Source organism: Abrus precatorius, unplaced genomic scaffold, assembly GCF_003935025.1.
Source record: "Abrus precatorius isolate BTA unplaced genomic scaffold, Abrus_2018 Scaffold9, whole genome shotgun sequence".
NCBI classification, from domain to species: domain Eukaryota; kingdom Viridiplantae; phylum Streptophyta; class Magnoliopsida; order Fabales; family Fabaceae; genus Abrus; species Abrus precatorius.
In genome coordinates, this window is record NW_020874439.1 from 18,768,600 (window position 1) to 18,787,336 (window position 18,737).

The 18,737-nt window shown below is 28.2% G+C and overlaps 2 protein-coding genes and 1 non-coding gene across 7 annotated transcripts; 2 read left to right on the forward strand and 1 right to left on the reverse strand.

Moving 5' to 3' along the window:
- Nucleotides 1–2,060: 2,060 nt before the first annotated feature.
- LOC113851549 (omega-3 fatty acid desaturase, chloroplastic-like) lies at nt 2,061–5,243 on the reverse strand. 4 transcript variants are annotated; one of them, XM_027482059.1, is made up of 9 exons: nt 4,668–5,243; nt 4,039–4,582; nt 3,812–3,901; nt 3,616–3,682; nt 3,403–3,495; nt 3,117–3,302; nt 2,929–3,009; nt 2,387–2,524; nt 2,061–2,280 (listed from the first exon to the last, which is right to left on the reverse strand). In XM_027482059.1, the coding sequence occupies exons 2-9, from the start codon at nt 4,515–4,517 to the stop codon at nt 2,095–2,097; spliced, it is 1,320 nt and encodes a 439-aa protein (XP_027337860.1). In that variant the 5' UTR covers nt 4,518–4,582; nt 4,668–5,243; the 3' UTR covers nt 2,061–2,094. The 4 variants fall into 4 exon arrangements, with proteins under 4 accessions (XP_027337860.1, XP_027337862.1, XP_027337863.1 ...); XM_027482061.1 differs by having other exon boundaries at nt 4,777–5,192; XM_027482062.1 differs by having other exon boundaries at nt 4,039–4,575; nt 4,668–4,698.
- A 5,546-nt stretch (nt 5,244–10,789) lies between these two features.
- On the forward strand, nt 10,790–14,412 carry LOC113851550 (selT-like protein). 2 transcript variants are annotated; one of them, XM_027482065.1, is made up of 4 exons: nt 10,790–11,093; nt 11,268–11,335; nt 13,307–13,622; nt 13,841–14,412. In XM_027482065.1, exons 1-4 carry the CDS (start codon nt 10,923–10,925, stop codon nt 13,958–13,960), a joined length of 675 nt encoding a protein of 224 aa, XP_027337866.1. In that variant the 5' UTR covers nt 10,790–10,922; the 3' UTR covers nt 13,961–14,412. The 2 variants fall into 2 exon arrangements, with proteins under 2 accessions (XP_027337866.1, XP_027337865.1); XM_027482064.1 differs by having other exon boundaries at nt 11,259–11,335; nt 13,841–14,411.
- Nucleotides 14,413–17,764: 3,352 nt separating this feature from the next.
- TRNAA-AGC lies at nt 17,765–17,837 on the forward strand. Its single transcript has one exon. It is a non-coding gene; the product is annotated as a tRNA-Ala (tRNA).
- Nucleotides 17,838–18,737: the final 900 nt, after the last annotated feature.

Below are 18,737 nucleotides of genomic sequence, written 5' to 3' on the forward strand. Positions count from 1 at the left end.
AAGCCAACAAAATAATCCACACGGATTACATAAATGAAAGGCTTCAAGTTTTTTAATTCGTTAGCCAATTTGCTACGTCATCTTCTTTTTATCTAATAAAGGTCCTTGTGTAAATTCCGATTACCAGACTTTGTAATTAATTATAATTACTAATTGAAGTCTTGGTAACAAATGTCCAAAGAATACTGAAAATCAAATTTCAAAAGTAAATTTTGTATATTAAAATATATTGAAAATTTCAAGATGATACATTAATAATATTTTTTAATAAAAAATTTTACTTTTGATTCTGTAACCCGTACCTTAATTTTTGCTTTATAATGGTCACTAACACATGCATAGCATCAAATCAACATTAAAGATTAATAAAATCATTTTTTTTACTGTAATATTAAATAACTTAAATATGTTTTTATCTTTATATTTTAGCAAATTTTTTATTTTAATCTCTATAAATGAATTTTTAGTCCTTACTTTTTATATATTTTTTATTTTAATGAACCATATCAACATTTGAGAGTATAAAAAAAAGTTTATAAAAAAAATAAGAACTAAAAAAAATTCATTTAAAGAAACTAAAACTAAAAATTTACTCAAATATTAGAAACAAAAATATGTTTAAATCTATTAAAATTTTATTTTCCAACAATAATTATATTATTTTTTATCTTAATTACATGTAAAAATTTCACATAAAATAATTTTATTCAAATAAAATAAAATTTTTATAATATTTTTAAAAAATAAAATTAACTCAACTGCATTTTTTAGACTCGACTCAAGACTCTGTGATAATCAATATCAATTAAATCAATAAAAGGGCTTAAATTAGTGAAAATCACTAAAAAAAAAAGACGGAGATCATGAAATAAGTTTATAATTATTGTATAATTTTTAATTTAAAAATAAAAACCAATCATACTTTGATGTATTAGATATCTATCAACTTCATTTGTCTGAAATATTCGTCTGTATCAATTGGCAGTATAGCAAATAATAAAACAGATTAAAAAAAACGATTTTATTATGGCACGTTTGGTAAAATAATATATAAATGCAATCATGTTTTGGATTTATTTTTGTGGGTAACCCATTATTCATTGTTTAAGTTGCTATAGAAGCAATTAAATTCTTAAAAAAATAAAATAGCGTATTTGTGTGGCATACCCTATGTACTTGCAGTGTGTTGGAGATGAATATGATGATAGGGCTGTGATATGACTGGTGCAAATGCTTGAAACGCAACCCACTTTTTGGGTTATGAACTTGTGGTCCCATATCTTGCACGCCAGCATGTCACAACAGTTAAACATGCATATTGGGAGCCACAATTCTTAACCATACTTTTACACTTAATTGTCCATTGGTGCAACAATTAAAATCAACCCATGTATGGTGACTGAACCTTCAGAGAAAAGACCCACCCTTGTAGTTCTGTGGCTGTCATCTATCACAACTTTCAATTGAATTGAAACATCAAATGCTGAAATATGTATGTTAAATATAATGAACATTATTGACAATAATTTATGATTTGGAAACATCATGATTAATTGGGCCTAGTAAGCGGCAAAAGAGTAGAACACTGTATTAAGCAACCAAAATAAATGGACATAAAAAAGGAACAACCTTAAACAAAGTGTATGACAAGATAACCAAATATGACATGACTTCTTAGGAATAATAAAAGTCACCAAATGATGAATAATACAGAAAGAAGGGATAAATAAAAGAAAATGACACAAGTTGCTAGAATTCTTTTCAATTATCATTCAGCTTTGTTGCTTGAGTTTGAGCTAAAAAAATATAACTAAATCGATGAAGATAGCATTCCCTTCATCAAGAATGAACAATTTACAGATTCCTTGCTCTTCAATGAGAACATATAACATATTCCCTTTACTTTGATCATGCTTTTATAAATAGCACGGAGTTCCAATTAATTTTTCCATGCATCAATTCCCTTTACTTATGAGGAATCCAACTGGACTCAATGGAGTACAAAGCTCAGACACAATCTTCTTAGTTAAGAAATTGTGTCTTATGTTAACACAAATGTGCCTCTCTTGTCTTCAAGAGGAAAAAATTGAAGCTTTACTTTGATGTAGAAGAGCCACTGATAGTAGGGTCTGTTTGGTAGTACACAATATCCCCCGTGTCACTGACAAAATGGTCTTTCTTCATGCTTCTTATCAATTCTCCAATGAGGTAAAATGGAAGAGGGCTAGACTTCTTTGGCTCCCGGTAATATTTGCCAAGAATAGGCTTAGCTGCCTCAGTCTACATGTAGAGCAAAGACACATTCAAATTTAATGCAATTCATGAAAACTACGATTCTTTTTATCCATCAAGAACAGTGTACACTAAGGGGTTATTCACTACTCACTGCTTCTATTAAGTGATAGTGTGGGATTTGAGGAAAGAGGTGATGAATGACATGTGTTCCAATATCATGGTGGACGTTGTTAATCCATCCATAATCACGATCAATAGTTGTGAGTCCACCCCTAAGATAGGTCCATTCCTGTCCAACATAAATGGAGGATAATGCTGTGAAGGATGACTAAATTTTGACAACTTCACAATTTTACTCTCCCCGTCTCTCATTAGATGTCACTAAATAGTAATATTAATGTATAAAAATAATGTTGATAAAATAAATTTATTTTTACTAAAATAATCATATTAAAAGTGTTGAAGTTATTAAGGGTATTATTGAAAAAAGAATAATTAATACCTTTTTCATATTCTAATGCACAAATAATTTTAGACAAATAAAACGTATTCATGTAACAACTAATATAAAACAGAGTACTAAAAAAAAAATTAAATTGACGTTAACATCAGGTTTTTTTATTGTTGTTGTTAATTAATTCAGAAAGGTCGAAAGACCAGGTTGAGCAAGCATTTTCCAAGAAAGAAGGGTACCTGTCCACGATACCATGGTAATTTGTCTTCATGGCCATGGTGATGCAAGTAAGTCACCAAATCCAACCACATAACAAAAATCTTCAATTACAAGTATAAGTCAAAATTAGGACATGATTTTGATTCAAAAAAAGAAACTCATTTATTAAGTGTCTAATTCATAGTTGGAAAAAAAAGATGGAATTTACCGCGTAGGGAATGCCATAAAGCTTTAGCAATTGAACTGGACCCATTACAAATCCCAAACCAACAAGCAAAGCAGCCATAGCTGTCCAACAAATTGTTGAAGTGATAACATCTTTTCTCTCACTGGGAACAAACAAGTCACTGCTTGGATTGAAGTGAGAACCAGTCTTCCCAGGACTCCTGTTCCACTGAATTCAAAGATCATTATACCAAATGTCAATTTCTACACCAAAACCAACAGCAATAAATGTTCAAGTTTTGGTTAAACCATTAGGCACCACAACTTACAAGGTAGATAGGATACGCAAGCAATGGAAAAGGTACTGTGAATCTTAAAATACGTGTTACATTGTCCAAACTCTTGAAGATTTTCTCAGGCAACTGCAAGATTGACATTATACATTTTGGATTAGAAATTTGATAGATATAAGTAAAAAAAAAAAAAAAAATGAAGACAAAAACAGATTCAATTAAAAAATAGAATAATGATTAACAACTCACCGGGTGCCAAGATTCGTCATTTTCAACATGTCCATGGTTTTGATGATGTGTTCTATGACTGATTCTCCTGTACAATTCATGAAACTATCAGTTCCAAAACTTGGTCTAGAAATAATGCAGATTAGGATAAGCAAAGTGTATATAAAGCAAAAGGGGATTAAAAGAAGAGCTATTCCTAAGGAGCATCATATCATACCATCCATGATATGGTACTAGAATTGAAGAATGCAGCAAGTGCCCAACAACGCTATTGAGCTTAGGATTATTTGAAAAGCTTCCATGACCACTGAAAAATCCAAAACACCAAACATTGCTATTTGCTATCAAAACAACCTTCTGAAATCCAAGCAAAACCAATCAACAATTGAATCTAGATCTGCATTAGGTAAAAAAACAAATGGAGATATGCAATTGACTAATTACCAATCATGACCAAGAACAAAAAGGGCCCAAAACATGGTCCCTTGAGCAGCCCAGTAGAGAGGCCAAACAACCCAGTTATTGAGATAAGCTGCAGCTGCGGCCAACCCAAAAACCACAATAACATCCCTCACTACATAGCTCATGGACTTCCATGGATCCTTCACCCAACAGTGCTTAGGAATGGCTGCTCTAATATCAGCCAATTTGAAGGGTGGCGGTGAACTAGGGTCAAATTCTGGTAGTTCCTCTCCAACCCCATTGATTCTCTTTTCTTCTCCTTCAGTGGTAACAACCCTTAGAGGAGCGCTCACTCTCAATTCCCACTTTCTTTGTTGAAGCTTCAGATCTGCCACCCCTTTATTTGTGTTCAAAAATCTAAACTTTGAAGGCTTATGGCATGAAATGGGTCCTGTTCTTGGTCTTGGAAACACTGGAGGAAGAGGCCTTAAGCCACATTCTGAGAAAACCCATGTGGCCATTGGAGATGAAGAATCAAGCTTTGGGGTTGGTTTGGTTGATTAGTTCTCACTCCTCTTCCTGGTCCCTGGCAGAGGGCAGAAAGGTAAAGCCACAATAAAACAGGAAAAAAGATAAAAAGAGAGAGAGAGAGAGAGAGAGAGAATGAGAACCAAATATAAGGATGCAACTGAAGCAAAGAATTCAAGGACAAACAAGTTGAGAAATTTAAAGATATGATGACAACGGGTATGCACTTGTGTGTTTCAACAAGAGCCTCACGTTTGTGCTCTATGTTGTTTCTCTCTCTTAAGTTTTGTTACTGCCTGTAATTTTTATCTTCCCCCACCTCCTTCTCTTCCCAAATCTGAAAGAAAAATCTTAGCTTTAACAAAAGGGTATCCAAAGAGGGAGATCAATTGAAGTGAACAGAAAAGGGTCTCTTCTTGTTCATGGTGTGTGATTACTATGTAATGTTAAATAAATATATAAAGGGATTTCAGGAGCAATTTTGACATGTGTGTGCTTGAGATGAGAGGCTCTGTGTCAATTGATCACTTTCAAGTCCCACATTCTTATGTTGGGTTCCCATTCTCTAGTGGAACCAAATTCCTTTGTTCCCTTATTTTGCCCTTGTGTTTTGACCTTTTTTGGTGGAACTAGGGAAGTGGAAGAATGGAAATGGATCCTATTTTCTTGCCTTTGCTTTTGATGGCACTGAGTGGAAGCTCATTGGTTGATGATGCATCACTATAACTAAACTAATTCCATTCATGGCTTCGCTGTATATGAATAGGGACTAAGAAGACAACTATTAGTACACGTGAGACAACTGTTAGCTGATGTTTTATAAAATATAAAATGAATTAATTCTACTGTTGATTTTTTTAATTTTTAAAATGATATATATATATATATATATGTTAATTTTTATATAATTTAAACATTTATGAATATATTATCTAAATTTTAATATTTATTTATATTTTAAAAACATATTATCTGTTAAAATAAAAAGTATAATAAAATATCTAATTATTTTATTTTATTTTTTTATAAAATTGACCTACAACTTTTATATCAAAAGTTGAATTGGTTAATTTTATATTGTATAAAAAATTATTAAATAGTGTAAGTCTATAAATTTAAAATCTAATATCAATAATAAAAAAAAAAGTATCTACAGATTCTAACTCTTTTACTATTAATATGAAATTCTGTAAATTATTGTATGAAAGGTGATATTAAGAAAGAAAGTTTACTAAAATAATATAAAAAGAAAGCATTTTTTAAAAAGATAAGCATTTAATAAATTTTAGACAAAATAAATATTTAATTATAATCTTTGAAAAGCACTGATTAATTTTTTTTCTAATTTGATTTGTTTTTTCTTGATATAATCATGTGTCATTTTTTATTTTGTGAAATATATTTCATGGTTTTTATTTCAAGAAATAATAAAATTATATTTTTATAATTAATAATTCAATTTAAGAAAATTTTTAATGTTCTTAATTATGGAAATTAATACAAAAATATTTTTAAATTAAAATTATGTATAATGCTATATTGATAAATCATTATTAAAATAATGTTCTATTAATTAAATTAAGTTTCAAATTAAAATTTTTAAGTAAATAATAATTTTTATTTTCTACAACGAATAAAATAATTTTAAAGGCTATATGTTTACATTTTAACACTTATAAATAAATATTTGTATAATACATTAGAATACATTCGAGATTTTAATTTAGTGTATTTGTTAACAACTAGCTCCCGTGTTACAAATACTTTCGTCGTCGTCCCTTTTATTTAAGTACGGTTAATTTTAGTTAAAATATAAATTATAATGAAGTTAATATTTAAAAAATAATAAATTATAAAAATATGTATAATTAATTTTATATTGGTCTATTTAATTTAAAATAGTTTTTACAATTATAAAAAATTATTTCTAAAAATGAATTTATGTATTTATAAATAAAATTATTATTTATGAATATTTTTTTATTTGTATAATTACCCTTTGCTAACTAGTAATATGTCACATAGTTAAGTTTAAAACTATTTGAAACACATCTTTAATTAAAAAAATAAAAAATAGAATAAATTATTATTATTATTTAATTCTAACACGTGTTATTCTCTATCCCTCATAACTAAGTAAAGTTATGAATTTTTTATATTTTTAGTTTGTTATCTCTTCCTTCTAAGCGCAATTCTTAAATTGCGAGATAATCGTATCCCAAAATCTCAAAAATCATTTTAAATCACACGAGCTAAAAACTAAATTGAGTTAATCTTCAAGTTTTTCTTTGTCATTTTTTTTTTTCCTTTTTCTCTATCTCTACAATTAATACTACTTTTTCAACGTTCTTCACTATCCAATCCTCCACAACTAGAGATATTCTCATTATTTTATTGATGGAATTGTCAATTTAAGGTGTCAAGTGTGACGTTTTGGTAAAAAGTTTTATTTACATGTATTGTCTATAGAGGTAATGATACCAAACAACTTTCTAGCATCATTACCTTAACTTACAGATGAGAAACAATGAAAGCCTATAAATGGAAATTAATGTACTGACAAAATTAAGATTCTCTAACATCAAGATTTATTAAGTTGTGTTAGCATATTTTACCCAAAATATTAGAACACTTGAACAATGTAATTTATCTTAAAGAGACATTTATTATTCATGTTTGACTCTCACTCATGCCATTATCACATTGGCTGTAGTAAGGTCATTTTGAACATGAATATTTGTATAAGAACCATTCGGCAAATACTTTCATGTATGGACCAATTGAAAATTTGGTATTAAATATAATAAATATAAAAGTATTTAAATTATTTTTTAATGATTCAATCTTTTAAAAGGAAATAAGAAGGGACTAAAATCCCTTTTCACTTAACTTACACTCCTCTCCAAAATTGGAGTTTTGGAGGAAAAAACTTTTAAACAAACTAATAATTTATACATGCTCTACCTAATTATGTTAAATTAATTTTAAAAAATAATTAAAATTATATTATACATCAATTTTTATATTTAATAAATTTTATAAATTTAAAAAGAGTAAATCTTATAATTATTAATAATAAATATTATAATATATATAATAAATTTTAAAAAAATATATGAAACTTTTAAAATTTAAACTAATATTAAACTAAAAAAATAAATATCACAATCATTATCATTATTACTATCATAACCATCATTGTTATCTTCATTATCATGATCAATGTTACCATTAATTGTACATATTATTACCTTTATTAGCACCATTTTACATTAGGACAAGTTGATTATACTATCATTGATACCTTTCACTCTCTCGTCCCCATCCTTACCATTACCTCAATAATAAAGAAATTTAAATTTTTAAGTGATCAATATTATTTAAATTAAAGATTTAGTACTAAGATTTAAAAATTATAAAAATTATTTGACACTAGAAATATATGAAACTAATGAATAATTTTAAATTTTAAAAATTTAAAATTAATGATTATATCAAATAAATTAGGTCATTTTTTTATTATTAGAGTTGGAAATTGGTTGGGTTTAGGGATGGATTTAGTAGTATTGAAGTGGGGGCAATTGTCTTCACTATATTTTGACTTTTCTATACTAATATATATATATATATATATATATATATATATATGCTCCTTTTAATATTTTATTTGCCTCCACACTGTTGCAGAAACATACGTGAATTACTTTTTATTATATTGAAGAATTGTCTTTAAATTTTACTAAAATTACTTTAATGTCACTCAGTTTTATATCTAACAAAACTTCTCCAACAAGCCAACTAAGTACACATAACAAAACTCACGTTTTGTATCTGACATGCGCATGCTTCTTTAATTCTTTCACGTCAATTGCTTTTTCTCAAATGTTAACAAGGTTTCTTCCTTCTTGCACATGATGCAACAAGTCAACAACACAATAGCTCTTATTTTTTTATGTTCTATGGATTTTTTGGTGTCAAAGCTTCAGTTTTAGATAAACAAATTTCTATCCAACAAGTTATGAGTTATTCAACAGTTGTTCCATTGCATTTGTTACTTTTTTATCACTATATTATTTGTATATTTGATTTGTTCTAATTTATTAGTGGATTACTTGTATTAGTTTATTTATTATTGTTATTTTTATGTAAAATATTATCATCTTTATTATTGATTTTAGTTTTATGAACATGAAATTAATTATAATTATATTGATTTTATTTCTAGCAATGGAAAGATTTTTTAAAAGAAAATCAACATCAAAACAATCATCTTCTCCTCAAGTACTTGATGAATGTAGAAGTAGAATATTGGGTTCAACCAATAAAAAAAGATTTTTGAAATTTGATTTAGAAAAACTTCCTAATGATTCTGGTTTAAGGCAAAAAATGTCAGATTATTATCCAAATGATAGAGATGAAATTAGAAGATATTATTTAAAAAAGATCCTTGTCAACCAGAAGAGATTAATTTTTCACAGAATCTATTTGCTTTTAGAGTTAGCTTTAATACTACCAGTGACAACTGTAACAGTTGAAAGAGTTTTTTCTGCTATGAATATCATCAAGAATCAGATGCGAAACCGTATGTGAATGAATGATTATTTAGTTACTTATATAAAGAGAAAGATTTTTTGTAATATTGAAAATGAAAAAATTATTCAATGTTTCTAGAATATGAAAGCTCATAAAAAATAATTATGATGTGTATTTTTACTTTTAAATATTATGTTATATTTTTAATGTTATAAAATTTGTACATATTGCCCCACAACCCAAAAATTCTGGAACCATCATTGGTTGAGTTTAGGAGTTGATGGGATATGGAGATCTTTAGACATGAAGATCTTTAGGTAAATTAGATTGAGTAATATTCTCTCAACCATATTTACTAAAACTATTGTTCATCACCATCATACTCACTCTAATTACACCTTTACTATTATTGCTGTTATAACACTCTTAAATTCAAAACTTCACTAAATATGTACCATTGTTAACTTCCTATCATTCATGACCATCATTTAGCATTCTAAAAATTCAAAATCTCATTAGATCTATGTCATCATTAGTTTCCTCCATCATTCATGACCACCCTTCAAATTATGATAAGAGGATTCAAAGTCGCCATATGAAATTGAAAATAAACAGCCGAACTCATATGTCAAAGACTTCTGCATGTCCACGACAGTAAAGGAAAGGCAAAGGTAGAAAGAGTGACCATACTCATTAAAAGATGAGTGCAAGAGGAAAGAATTAACTTAAGATTTGAAAGAACGAAGATGAGAAAAATGGCTAAGTTATACAAGAACAAATATTTGTCGATCAGATCAAGTACCCACGAAAAAAATCTTTCTTAATTGTACCTGTCTCCTGAAATATGATTTTAAATATTTTTTAAATTACTCAACATTTTAGCCTCTATCCTCCTACCGTTTTTTTTTTTTAATTTTATTGGTTTAAGCCAAATTTTGGGTACTTGTTCCTACTCATTACACTAGGAAAGTTTGACCTTTAATTATAAACAATTAAAAATTACAGAATTGAGTGCATTGTGCCAAAGTTATTATTATTATTATCATAGAGATTTTTTCTTGCTTAGCCTATTATTTCAGCAGAGTTTTACAAAAAGGTTTCAACAAGTTGGGCTTGTAGATTTGCGAAACATTGTTCCCTTCCTCTGCCTCGCTCCTAATATTAATAATATACATCTTCTTCCTCTCCTCGTGAATTCTATAACCATTAATAAAATGAAGGTTCATCTCCTTTTCTCCCTGATGTTTTAACCATTTAGGGTCGTTGCTTATCTTCTCCTCTGACTTTGCTTTCCATTCCCTTTGCATATGGATTACTTACCCCTAAATCTCATTAGACAAGAATGACCAATCTCGTTGTATTAATCTTCTAAACACCTATTGTTCAAACATATGTTTTTTGTTCCTTTCTTTTTCACTGATTTCAAGAGCACTCTAAGACATTTTCTTTTAATGTGCTTTTTTTTTTTAATTTTACCTTTAGTTATTTGTTTGATTCCAACGCTTATAGACGATTAACTAAAATGATACGTACAATTTTTTTTTTTAATTTTGAATTGAATAACAACTTACTTTATATAAAATCTTATAATATATCTATCCTAACAATTTTCACGTCATACTATTTTTAAGATGAATTTTTATTACATTTATTTTTATTTTTATTTTATCTTTCTCTGTAAATGTATCTTATTATTTCCTTCTCGCTCGTCTCTCTTTTAATTTATAAAAAGAACGTAGAAATTGATTTTACGATTAACATTTCTCTTTTCGTAAACTTCCCCACCCCAAAGCCGAAAGCACAGTCCCATTGATTCTGCTGAACGCCCTTCGCTTTCTGTTGTTGTTGTTGTTGTTGTTGTTGCAATGGATCGAACCCAAATCCTTCTCGTTGGGTTACCAATCTTCCTCTTCTTCTCGGACATTCTGAATCTCTTCGCTCCTCAACCCCCTCCCAAACCCACCCATCATGCTTCCATCAACCCCAAACCACACCCTCTACCCATTCTTCAACAACCCCTCCAATTCCCCACTCAGGTTCTTTTTTCCACATCCCTCAATTCCCCTCTTCTTTTCCATATTTTTCCTCTACTTTTTCATTTTTATATTTCTAGCTTTTCCCAATTTTTATTTATTTACTTTTTCTTAATTTGGGTTATTATTTGATTATTTCGATTTTCTGGTGTGTTTTTATCAATGCAGCCGAAACAGAGTGGCATTGGCCCAATTGGACTTGGCAGCACTGTGAACATTGACTTCTGCACTTCCTGCTCTTACAAGTTTGCCCAATTTCTTTCCCTTTTAATTCTGATCTAATTATTGCTTTATTAAATTAAGGGTTCTGATTTTGAATAATAGGGTATGATTATTGTTATTAAGTTTGTTTCCTATTATTTTTATTATTGTTTGGGGCTTCGGTTTCTTGTATTGAGAAGGAAATGGAGAAGAAGCTTAAATATTACTTGTGTGGTTCCTAAATTGAACCTAGTCTTGCATATCTTAATGGCGTCTAGTGTTAGTGATTCAATAAAAATCACAACATATATTAGCAGTTAATAATCTCGATCTCGCTCTGAGTTAGATCTATTTAGTCAATGACTCAATGTTAATTTATTCTAATAGATCGAAAGCGCGTCTTGTTTCCTTTTGCCACCGTTGAAGTTTGTTCTAGTTGTTACTTTTCATTTCGTGGCATTGTATCTGTTTGCAAATGGTCAACTCCCCTGTTACTCCACTTCAACACTTTGTTTGGATTAGACTAGTGAAATAAAGGTGAATCAAATACAGAGAAGGAAAAAGGAACCATAGAAATGATATGTTGTTTGGATGTTTAGGAATAAGAAGGATTTTGGATGTATTGACTATCGAAATAAGAAGGAAAGAAATGAGCGAAGTGGAAATGAGTGTAGAAATAAATAAATACCATAAGAGACTTTATATTAATTTTAAAAATTAAATTTCTCTCACTAAAAAAACTGAATTTTATAATATAATATTTTTCTTAGCATCAAATTATTTTTTATTTTTTTATAATATAAAAAATAATTTGATTTTTTAAAATCATAAAACATGAAAAATTAAGAAACCCATTTGAGCATCCTCATTAGTAAAGAGTCCATTTCACTGAAGAAGAGCAAGGGAATGTATAGATGTGGGACCTACTGAAATTTTCAGATTTCATGCATTCATTACAATTCATCCAAATGGTAGATAAAAGTTTGAGTAAATTACACTCCCCTTGAAAGAAGTTTAAATTAGACTACCCTGACTCTGTTCCCTAAGAGATTAGCATATGCTACATTTTAGTCTTTGTAAATGTGAATGAGTGTGATAATAGTGACAAACAATTATGAACGAATCTTCAAGGGGTATTCTCTTCTCTTTTAACTTTTAAAGTTACTGACAACTAATTTTGAATATTGTATTATTGATTTTTTTACTTTATTCATTGAAATGGTGTTATAAAACATTCATACAATCTGCTTCGGAATTTCACTTGTACTCCTCTGGTCTTTTTATAAAAAACAACTATCACTATTTTTTTTCCTAATTATAAGAAACAAAAATTCATTTTCAGATGCATTAATTGCTAATTTTTTTGTATCCTTATTTATTATCAAATTGGTATTGATAAAGAACTCACCCATTAACAATATAAGTGAATATATGCATTCATTTAATATATAAGTCATCAATATGACTATTTTATGCTATAGTATTTTTCAACTACAAGATCCATATTTAACATATAACTACTTTTTATAGATATTGATGAATTAGTTATTTGTTTCTTACAAAAAGGATAGGAGGAAATAATTTTTGTTTTATCTTCTAAAGTTTCCAAGTCTATGATAAAGGCTTAAAATGAGTTGTCAAGAATGCTAATAATCACAATAAAAGAAAAATTGACCCAAACAAGCTCGTTCACGCTGAAATGGGCATTGTAAATAATACGGGAGGGCATTGTAAATTTGTAATTTAAGCTCTTATAAAGGGAGGGGAGTATAATTTATTATGAAATTTGACTTTTGATGTGAGACAGTTATATTGATGCTTTTAATATTAATCTTTCCATATTAGTATGAGAATTTAAGTAGTGTTATAACTAGTAAATTTTCAGAAACTGGACTATAGACTTTGTTTGCTCTAGCTGCATTCATCCTTAATTTGTTTCATTTTTAGAATCCACATACTTATAAGTAGAAGAAACCTAAATGTATCTTGTGTGATTTTCATGATTTTTTCTGCAGGGGAAATGCAGTAACAGTTAAAAACATGTTGGAATCTGCATTTCCTGGGATTAATGTTATTTTGGCTAACTATCCACCTCCACTTCCAAAGCGCATTCTCAGCAAAGTAATTCCAGTGGTGCAAACAGGATTTATTATCGCTATAGTTTCAGGTGAACAAATATTCCCAAGATTGGGCATAACACCGCCATCATGGTACTATTCTTTGCGAGCCAATAAGTTTAGAAGTATTGCAAGCACTTGGCTTCTTGCAAATTTCCTCCAATCCTTCCTTCAAAGTTCTGGTGCTTTTGAAGTATATTGCAATGGCGAATTGGTAAGTCATTGGTTAGAGCTGGCAACTAATATAGTACCCTTTGTTTATAATGGTGTTTACTTCTATACCTGCTAGGACCTAGGTGGGACTGTAGAGCTTACTTAGTCATAGATATTTTGAAGCATTCAGCTTCAGAGCATACTGCACCTGTGCTTTACCTTCAACATTTGAATGCTTTTCTTGATTTAATGACCATCTTGTTCCTTTTGATTTCATAGGTTTTCTCCAAGCTGAAAGAGAACAGATTCCCTGGTGAAATTGAGTTGAGGGAACTTGTTGGGAGAAGATTAGCCAATCCAAGACTTGTCAGCGGTATTGAAGGTTCTGTTGAGCTCTAGAACCCTCAAATAGCTGATTGCAAGATTTTCTAAAGGCCAATTTGAAGTTAGACTCTACAAAGATACATGACACAAATTGAAGCATGCAAAATGGATGTTATAGAATAGAATTTTTGCTTAGAGTTTGTTTAATCTGTTATGTACACTGTCAGTTAAGTGATTGAATATTGAGCAGGTATCTCTCTTAAGTTCTCGCTTATGAACCCTCTTTCTCTCGACTGATGAAGTTGGAATTCAGAAAAAGATATTCCTCTATTGACCTACATAAACAAACTAAACAGGTGGTTCCTACTAAGTTAGAAGGAAAATATTCAATTTCACTTTTGAGTTGAGATAGAACCGCTTGTACAGTTTCTGAAAGATTCCATTATTTGTAATCTTCTTAACTCTTAAAAATATGTAGCTCACAGAGAAAACCAGAACTCTCGTGGGAGCATAATACAGTCTACATACCACTCACATAGAAACATAAATGTCTTCTTGATTTCATTTTATTCTATGTCAAATTTATCAAAGGAATCAGTTAAGTGTAATATTATGAGTAAGGGTAGCTCACTAGCATGTGAATGATGCATATTTGATTAGAATTATTCATTGAGTGAATATTCACTTTCGTCTCCAAATTTGTATGTATCCAACAATTTTGTCTCTTAAGGTTTTAAAAATATCAAGTTAATTCTTAATATTAGTCGTCGGTCATTCATATTAATGCTTATTATTAAATGACATTAAAAACAAACTAAGAAGGTAGTTAGATGCCACGTTAAATAACATGTAAACTCTACCTCAACTCTTAAAAATCAAGCTTAGCCATATTCTTTATAGTTAGCTTTATCTTAGGATCATGCAACCCTTCATTCACTAGATACATGTACATTCACATTTCAACATCCTTCTTCACACCAGCTACTTGAACTTCACGACTCAACTTGCCAACATATGGGTTATGTTGCTGCCAGAGAAAAAAAAAACTGTAGATCGATATGTTCGTTCAGCCAGAGGTTGGGTCCACTTCTACTAGCGCGTGACACGACCATTAGAGCACTACCCAAGAGTCCGTAGCAAGCGGGTATGAGTTGGGTCAAGAACTACCTATAGTCCACAAAGATGGCGATGGCGATGGCGATGACATTAGCTTCGACAACAGTGCCAATGACAAGCTTATGGTACGTGGAGGAAAAAGTAGACTGCAAGCAGAATTTGTCTCTGTGAATGAGGAGGATGGGAAATGATGTCTTTGGAACAGACATCGATGGTGTGGTGGTCGAAAGGAGTACCATTTTTGTAAGTCTTATTTGTGAGTTAGATTTAAGAAGGGATGAGAAGAGAGGGAGGGGAAGGGATTATAAGAAGTTTAATTTTGTTTGAAAGTTATTTAAGAATGATTTTGAAAAGTTTTCTAAACCTTTTAAAACTCTTTAAAAGTTTATTTTTTAAATTTTTTTATTTTGGGATTTTTTTTCTTTCACTTTTTTATATTATTTCATAAATATAATTTTTTAACTTTTTTTTAAATGTTAATTTTTTAAATAATGATTTTTAAAAAAAATTTAAAAAATAAAAATATTAATTTTTAAATTATTTATATAATTAAATTTTTTATATTTTCTTTTCTTTTTAATATTAAATATCTAAAGAAAAGAGAGATTTAACTTCTTTTCTTTTTGTTTCCCTTCTCTCTTTTTTTAAATTTTTTTATTTTCTCTTCCTTCAAACTCTCAAACAAACTCTAAGTGTTCTTCTAAATTTTCTTTGTAATATTAGAAAATTAAAAGGTGTTTTAGGAGATCATCTTCTCTTGTCTCCAAATTAATCCAAGTATGAAAGGGACTTTGAGCTGAAGAGGCTATGAAGTTTGCTTATTTTATTATTCTTAACTCATGTTTATTTCGTTATTCTTTCTTATGGTAGAGAAAATTTCTGGGTTTGATAGAAATGATGAACAATTTTTGTGGGATAAACAGTACAAATTACGATTGAAAAGCGTGACAAATATGATAAATAGTATAATTTTATTTTGTCCCATGAAGCAGAGTGATGACATATTAAAGATTAATGTAATATTTTAAAAAATTTAAAGATAAAACTATGAATCAATACAAATTTATAGATGAAAATAGATATTTATTTAATATTAATTAGTTATTTAAATTTGAATTTTTTATTTCTAATAAATAATTTTATTTTATTTTTTAATAACTTAAAACTTAATTGGAGGAGTTTTGCCATTATTATTGGTTTTACTTATTGCTCGAATATGATAGGTCAAAGCTAAAAAATAATGATTTTACTTTTGTTTGCTTTATACTTTTGATTTGATTAGATTTAGTCAATTTTTAATTATAATTGGGTATAAACTCTTGTTATAAATTTTGTGTAATTTTATAAATATGTTGGAGCAATCATATATATTTTTATTGATTGTTGAACTCTTAAAATATGGTGTAACATAGTATAAAGATAAGAAAGATAAAATAGAAGAGAGAAAAAGGAAGTACTATATTAGTAGTATCCAATCATCTTCTTTACACATGCCTAGAACTATGTTAAAAATCTTCCAAAGTAAATAACAATATGATTTCACACATATATGTGAAATATTTTAAGAGAATTAAACATAAAATTTATGATTTAGAAGGTATTAGATAGACATTTTTAACTATCTAGACAATTATATACAATTTTTTTTAGAATTAGTATATATCACAAATTCACAGTAATATATCACATAATAATTCATATAACTAAAAAAATTAAATTATGCTCTTTTTAATATTTAGAGGTTAAAATCATGTTCTAAAAAAAAGAGATGTAGTATAAGAGCAGTTGTTTCAAGAATTTTTCCTATAATTAAGCTTAGTAAATACATCGCTAACTTCTTATAACATAATACATAATTTTTTAGAATACAAAATATAAAAAATATAAAACACCATAACATGATTATAGCAAAAAAACAAATAAAAGAAAACATAGAAAATAATTTTACAACTTGAAAAACGGATAATTAAAAATAGAAAAAAAAGGAGAAAAGTGAGAATCTTGCAAAACTCAATAAAAAACAAGACAAGAAAGAGAAAGCAAGTAAACACCTAATCATGAAAGAAGTAGGATTAAGGAAAGAAAATAGGCTCACAATTTCATAAGAGTAAATTAATTTTTTTAAAAAACTCCCTAGATTAGGTGAACTAAAATAAATAAAAAAAGCTTTTAGGTGTTTACAAAAACCTCCTAACTATTCACCTCATTTTTTTAATTTCCAAACAAAGGTTAATTATAAACAAACTCTTCTTTCTCTTTTCTTTCCTTCTCTTCCTTAAAATGACATGCAAGACTTTATTTAATAGTTTGGAGGATAAAAAACAAATAGATTTAGAAGGTGAGGGAGGAAAGGAGGGGAAAGAAGATTAAACCTTTCATATTAAAAGAAAATGGTAACATGAAATTTAATCATATACACGATTTTATTAGCTTTTTATATTTTTATTTATATATATTTTTCTTTTTTCTTTTTATAAAAATATAAAATTAAATATTTATCTTACTCTATTTATATTGAGTGAAATTTATATAATTCTTTGAGAAAAAATTATGATAATCAAAAGTGTATATTAAAATATGATTAGGTTCAAAAATTTAAAGCTCAAAATAACTAAAATAAAAGAAATAAAAATCAAAATGCCAAACTAGATTTTGAGTAAGAGGTGTTGTGAAATTGCAATGTTTTGTTGAAGAAAGAACACAGGGAATTAAAGAACTATAGTATAGTACAATTAGTTTTAATTTTCTAACCATTAATGTCATGGGGATGTAGCTCAGATGGTAGAGCGCTCGCTTAGCATGCGAGAGGTACGGGGATCGATACCCCGCATCTCCAAGTTTTTGCTTCTTCTCGTATCTGGATCTGATTGATTGATTTGTCTCCACGTGTCCATTTTTATTTCTTTCTTTTCTACAAACTGGATACTATTAATATTTCTCTATTCCAATCTCATCAGCGTATAGAATTATTGAAAAAAAATTGCTAAGTTATTTTGGGAAAGAGATAAAGGTGACATTTATGGAGTTGAAGTCCTTATTTAATTGCTTGAAAATAAATTGAAATAGATGATGCAAGAATCAAGTGATGCATTAGCAAACTCAATTTTGTTTAAATTTGTTGTAATAAAGTGATTTAACATTCTTTTGATACGAATGTTCCATTTATCATTTATTTATTCATTTTAACATCTAAAATAATTAAACTATTAAATAAGTCTTCAAATAAATAGAATTTAAACATTTTTGTTAATTGTAAAGAAATTATAATAACAGAATCTAATTTAAGGAGAAACAGTATAACTTAGGTTGAAATCTGTCATTTCTTTAATTCAAGATTACTTTCACAAGTACATAAAAATGTTAGGAATAAAATTGATAATCTACTAAACATATTTCATCAACTAAAAAAGAATCACAAATTAAACTTGTTGCAACAATAAAGCTTATTGTTTTGTTTTTAATATTTTATTTTGCTTTGGGTGTAGTACATTACTATACTATTTTTTAATTAATTATTTTATTTTAAGTATATTTTTAAGATATATATACATAAAAAATAATTTGTAGTAGGTAATAACGTCATTATATATATATATATATATATATATATATATAATTAAACACTAAAATATAATTTTTTTTAAAAACTTATAGAAATATAAAAATTTAAAAATCATTATTTTTAAGTTTCATATTTTTATAATTTTTCTTAAAAATTTTATAGTTTAGTATATAA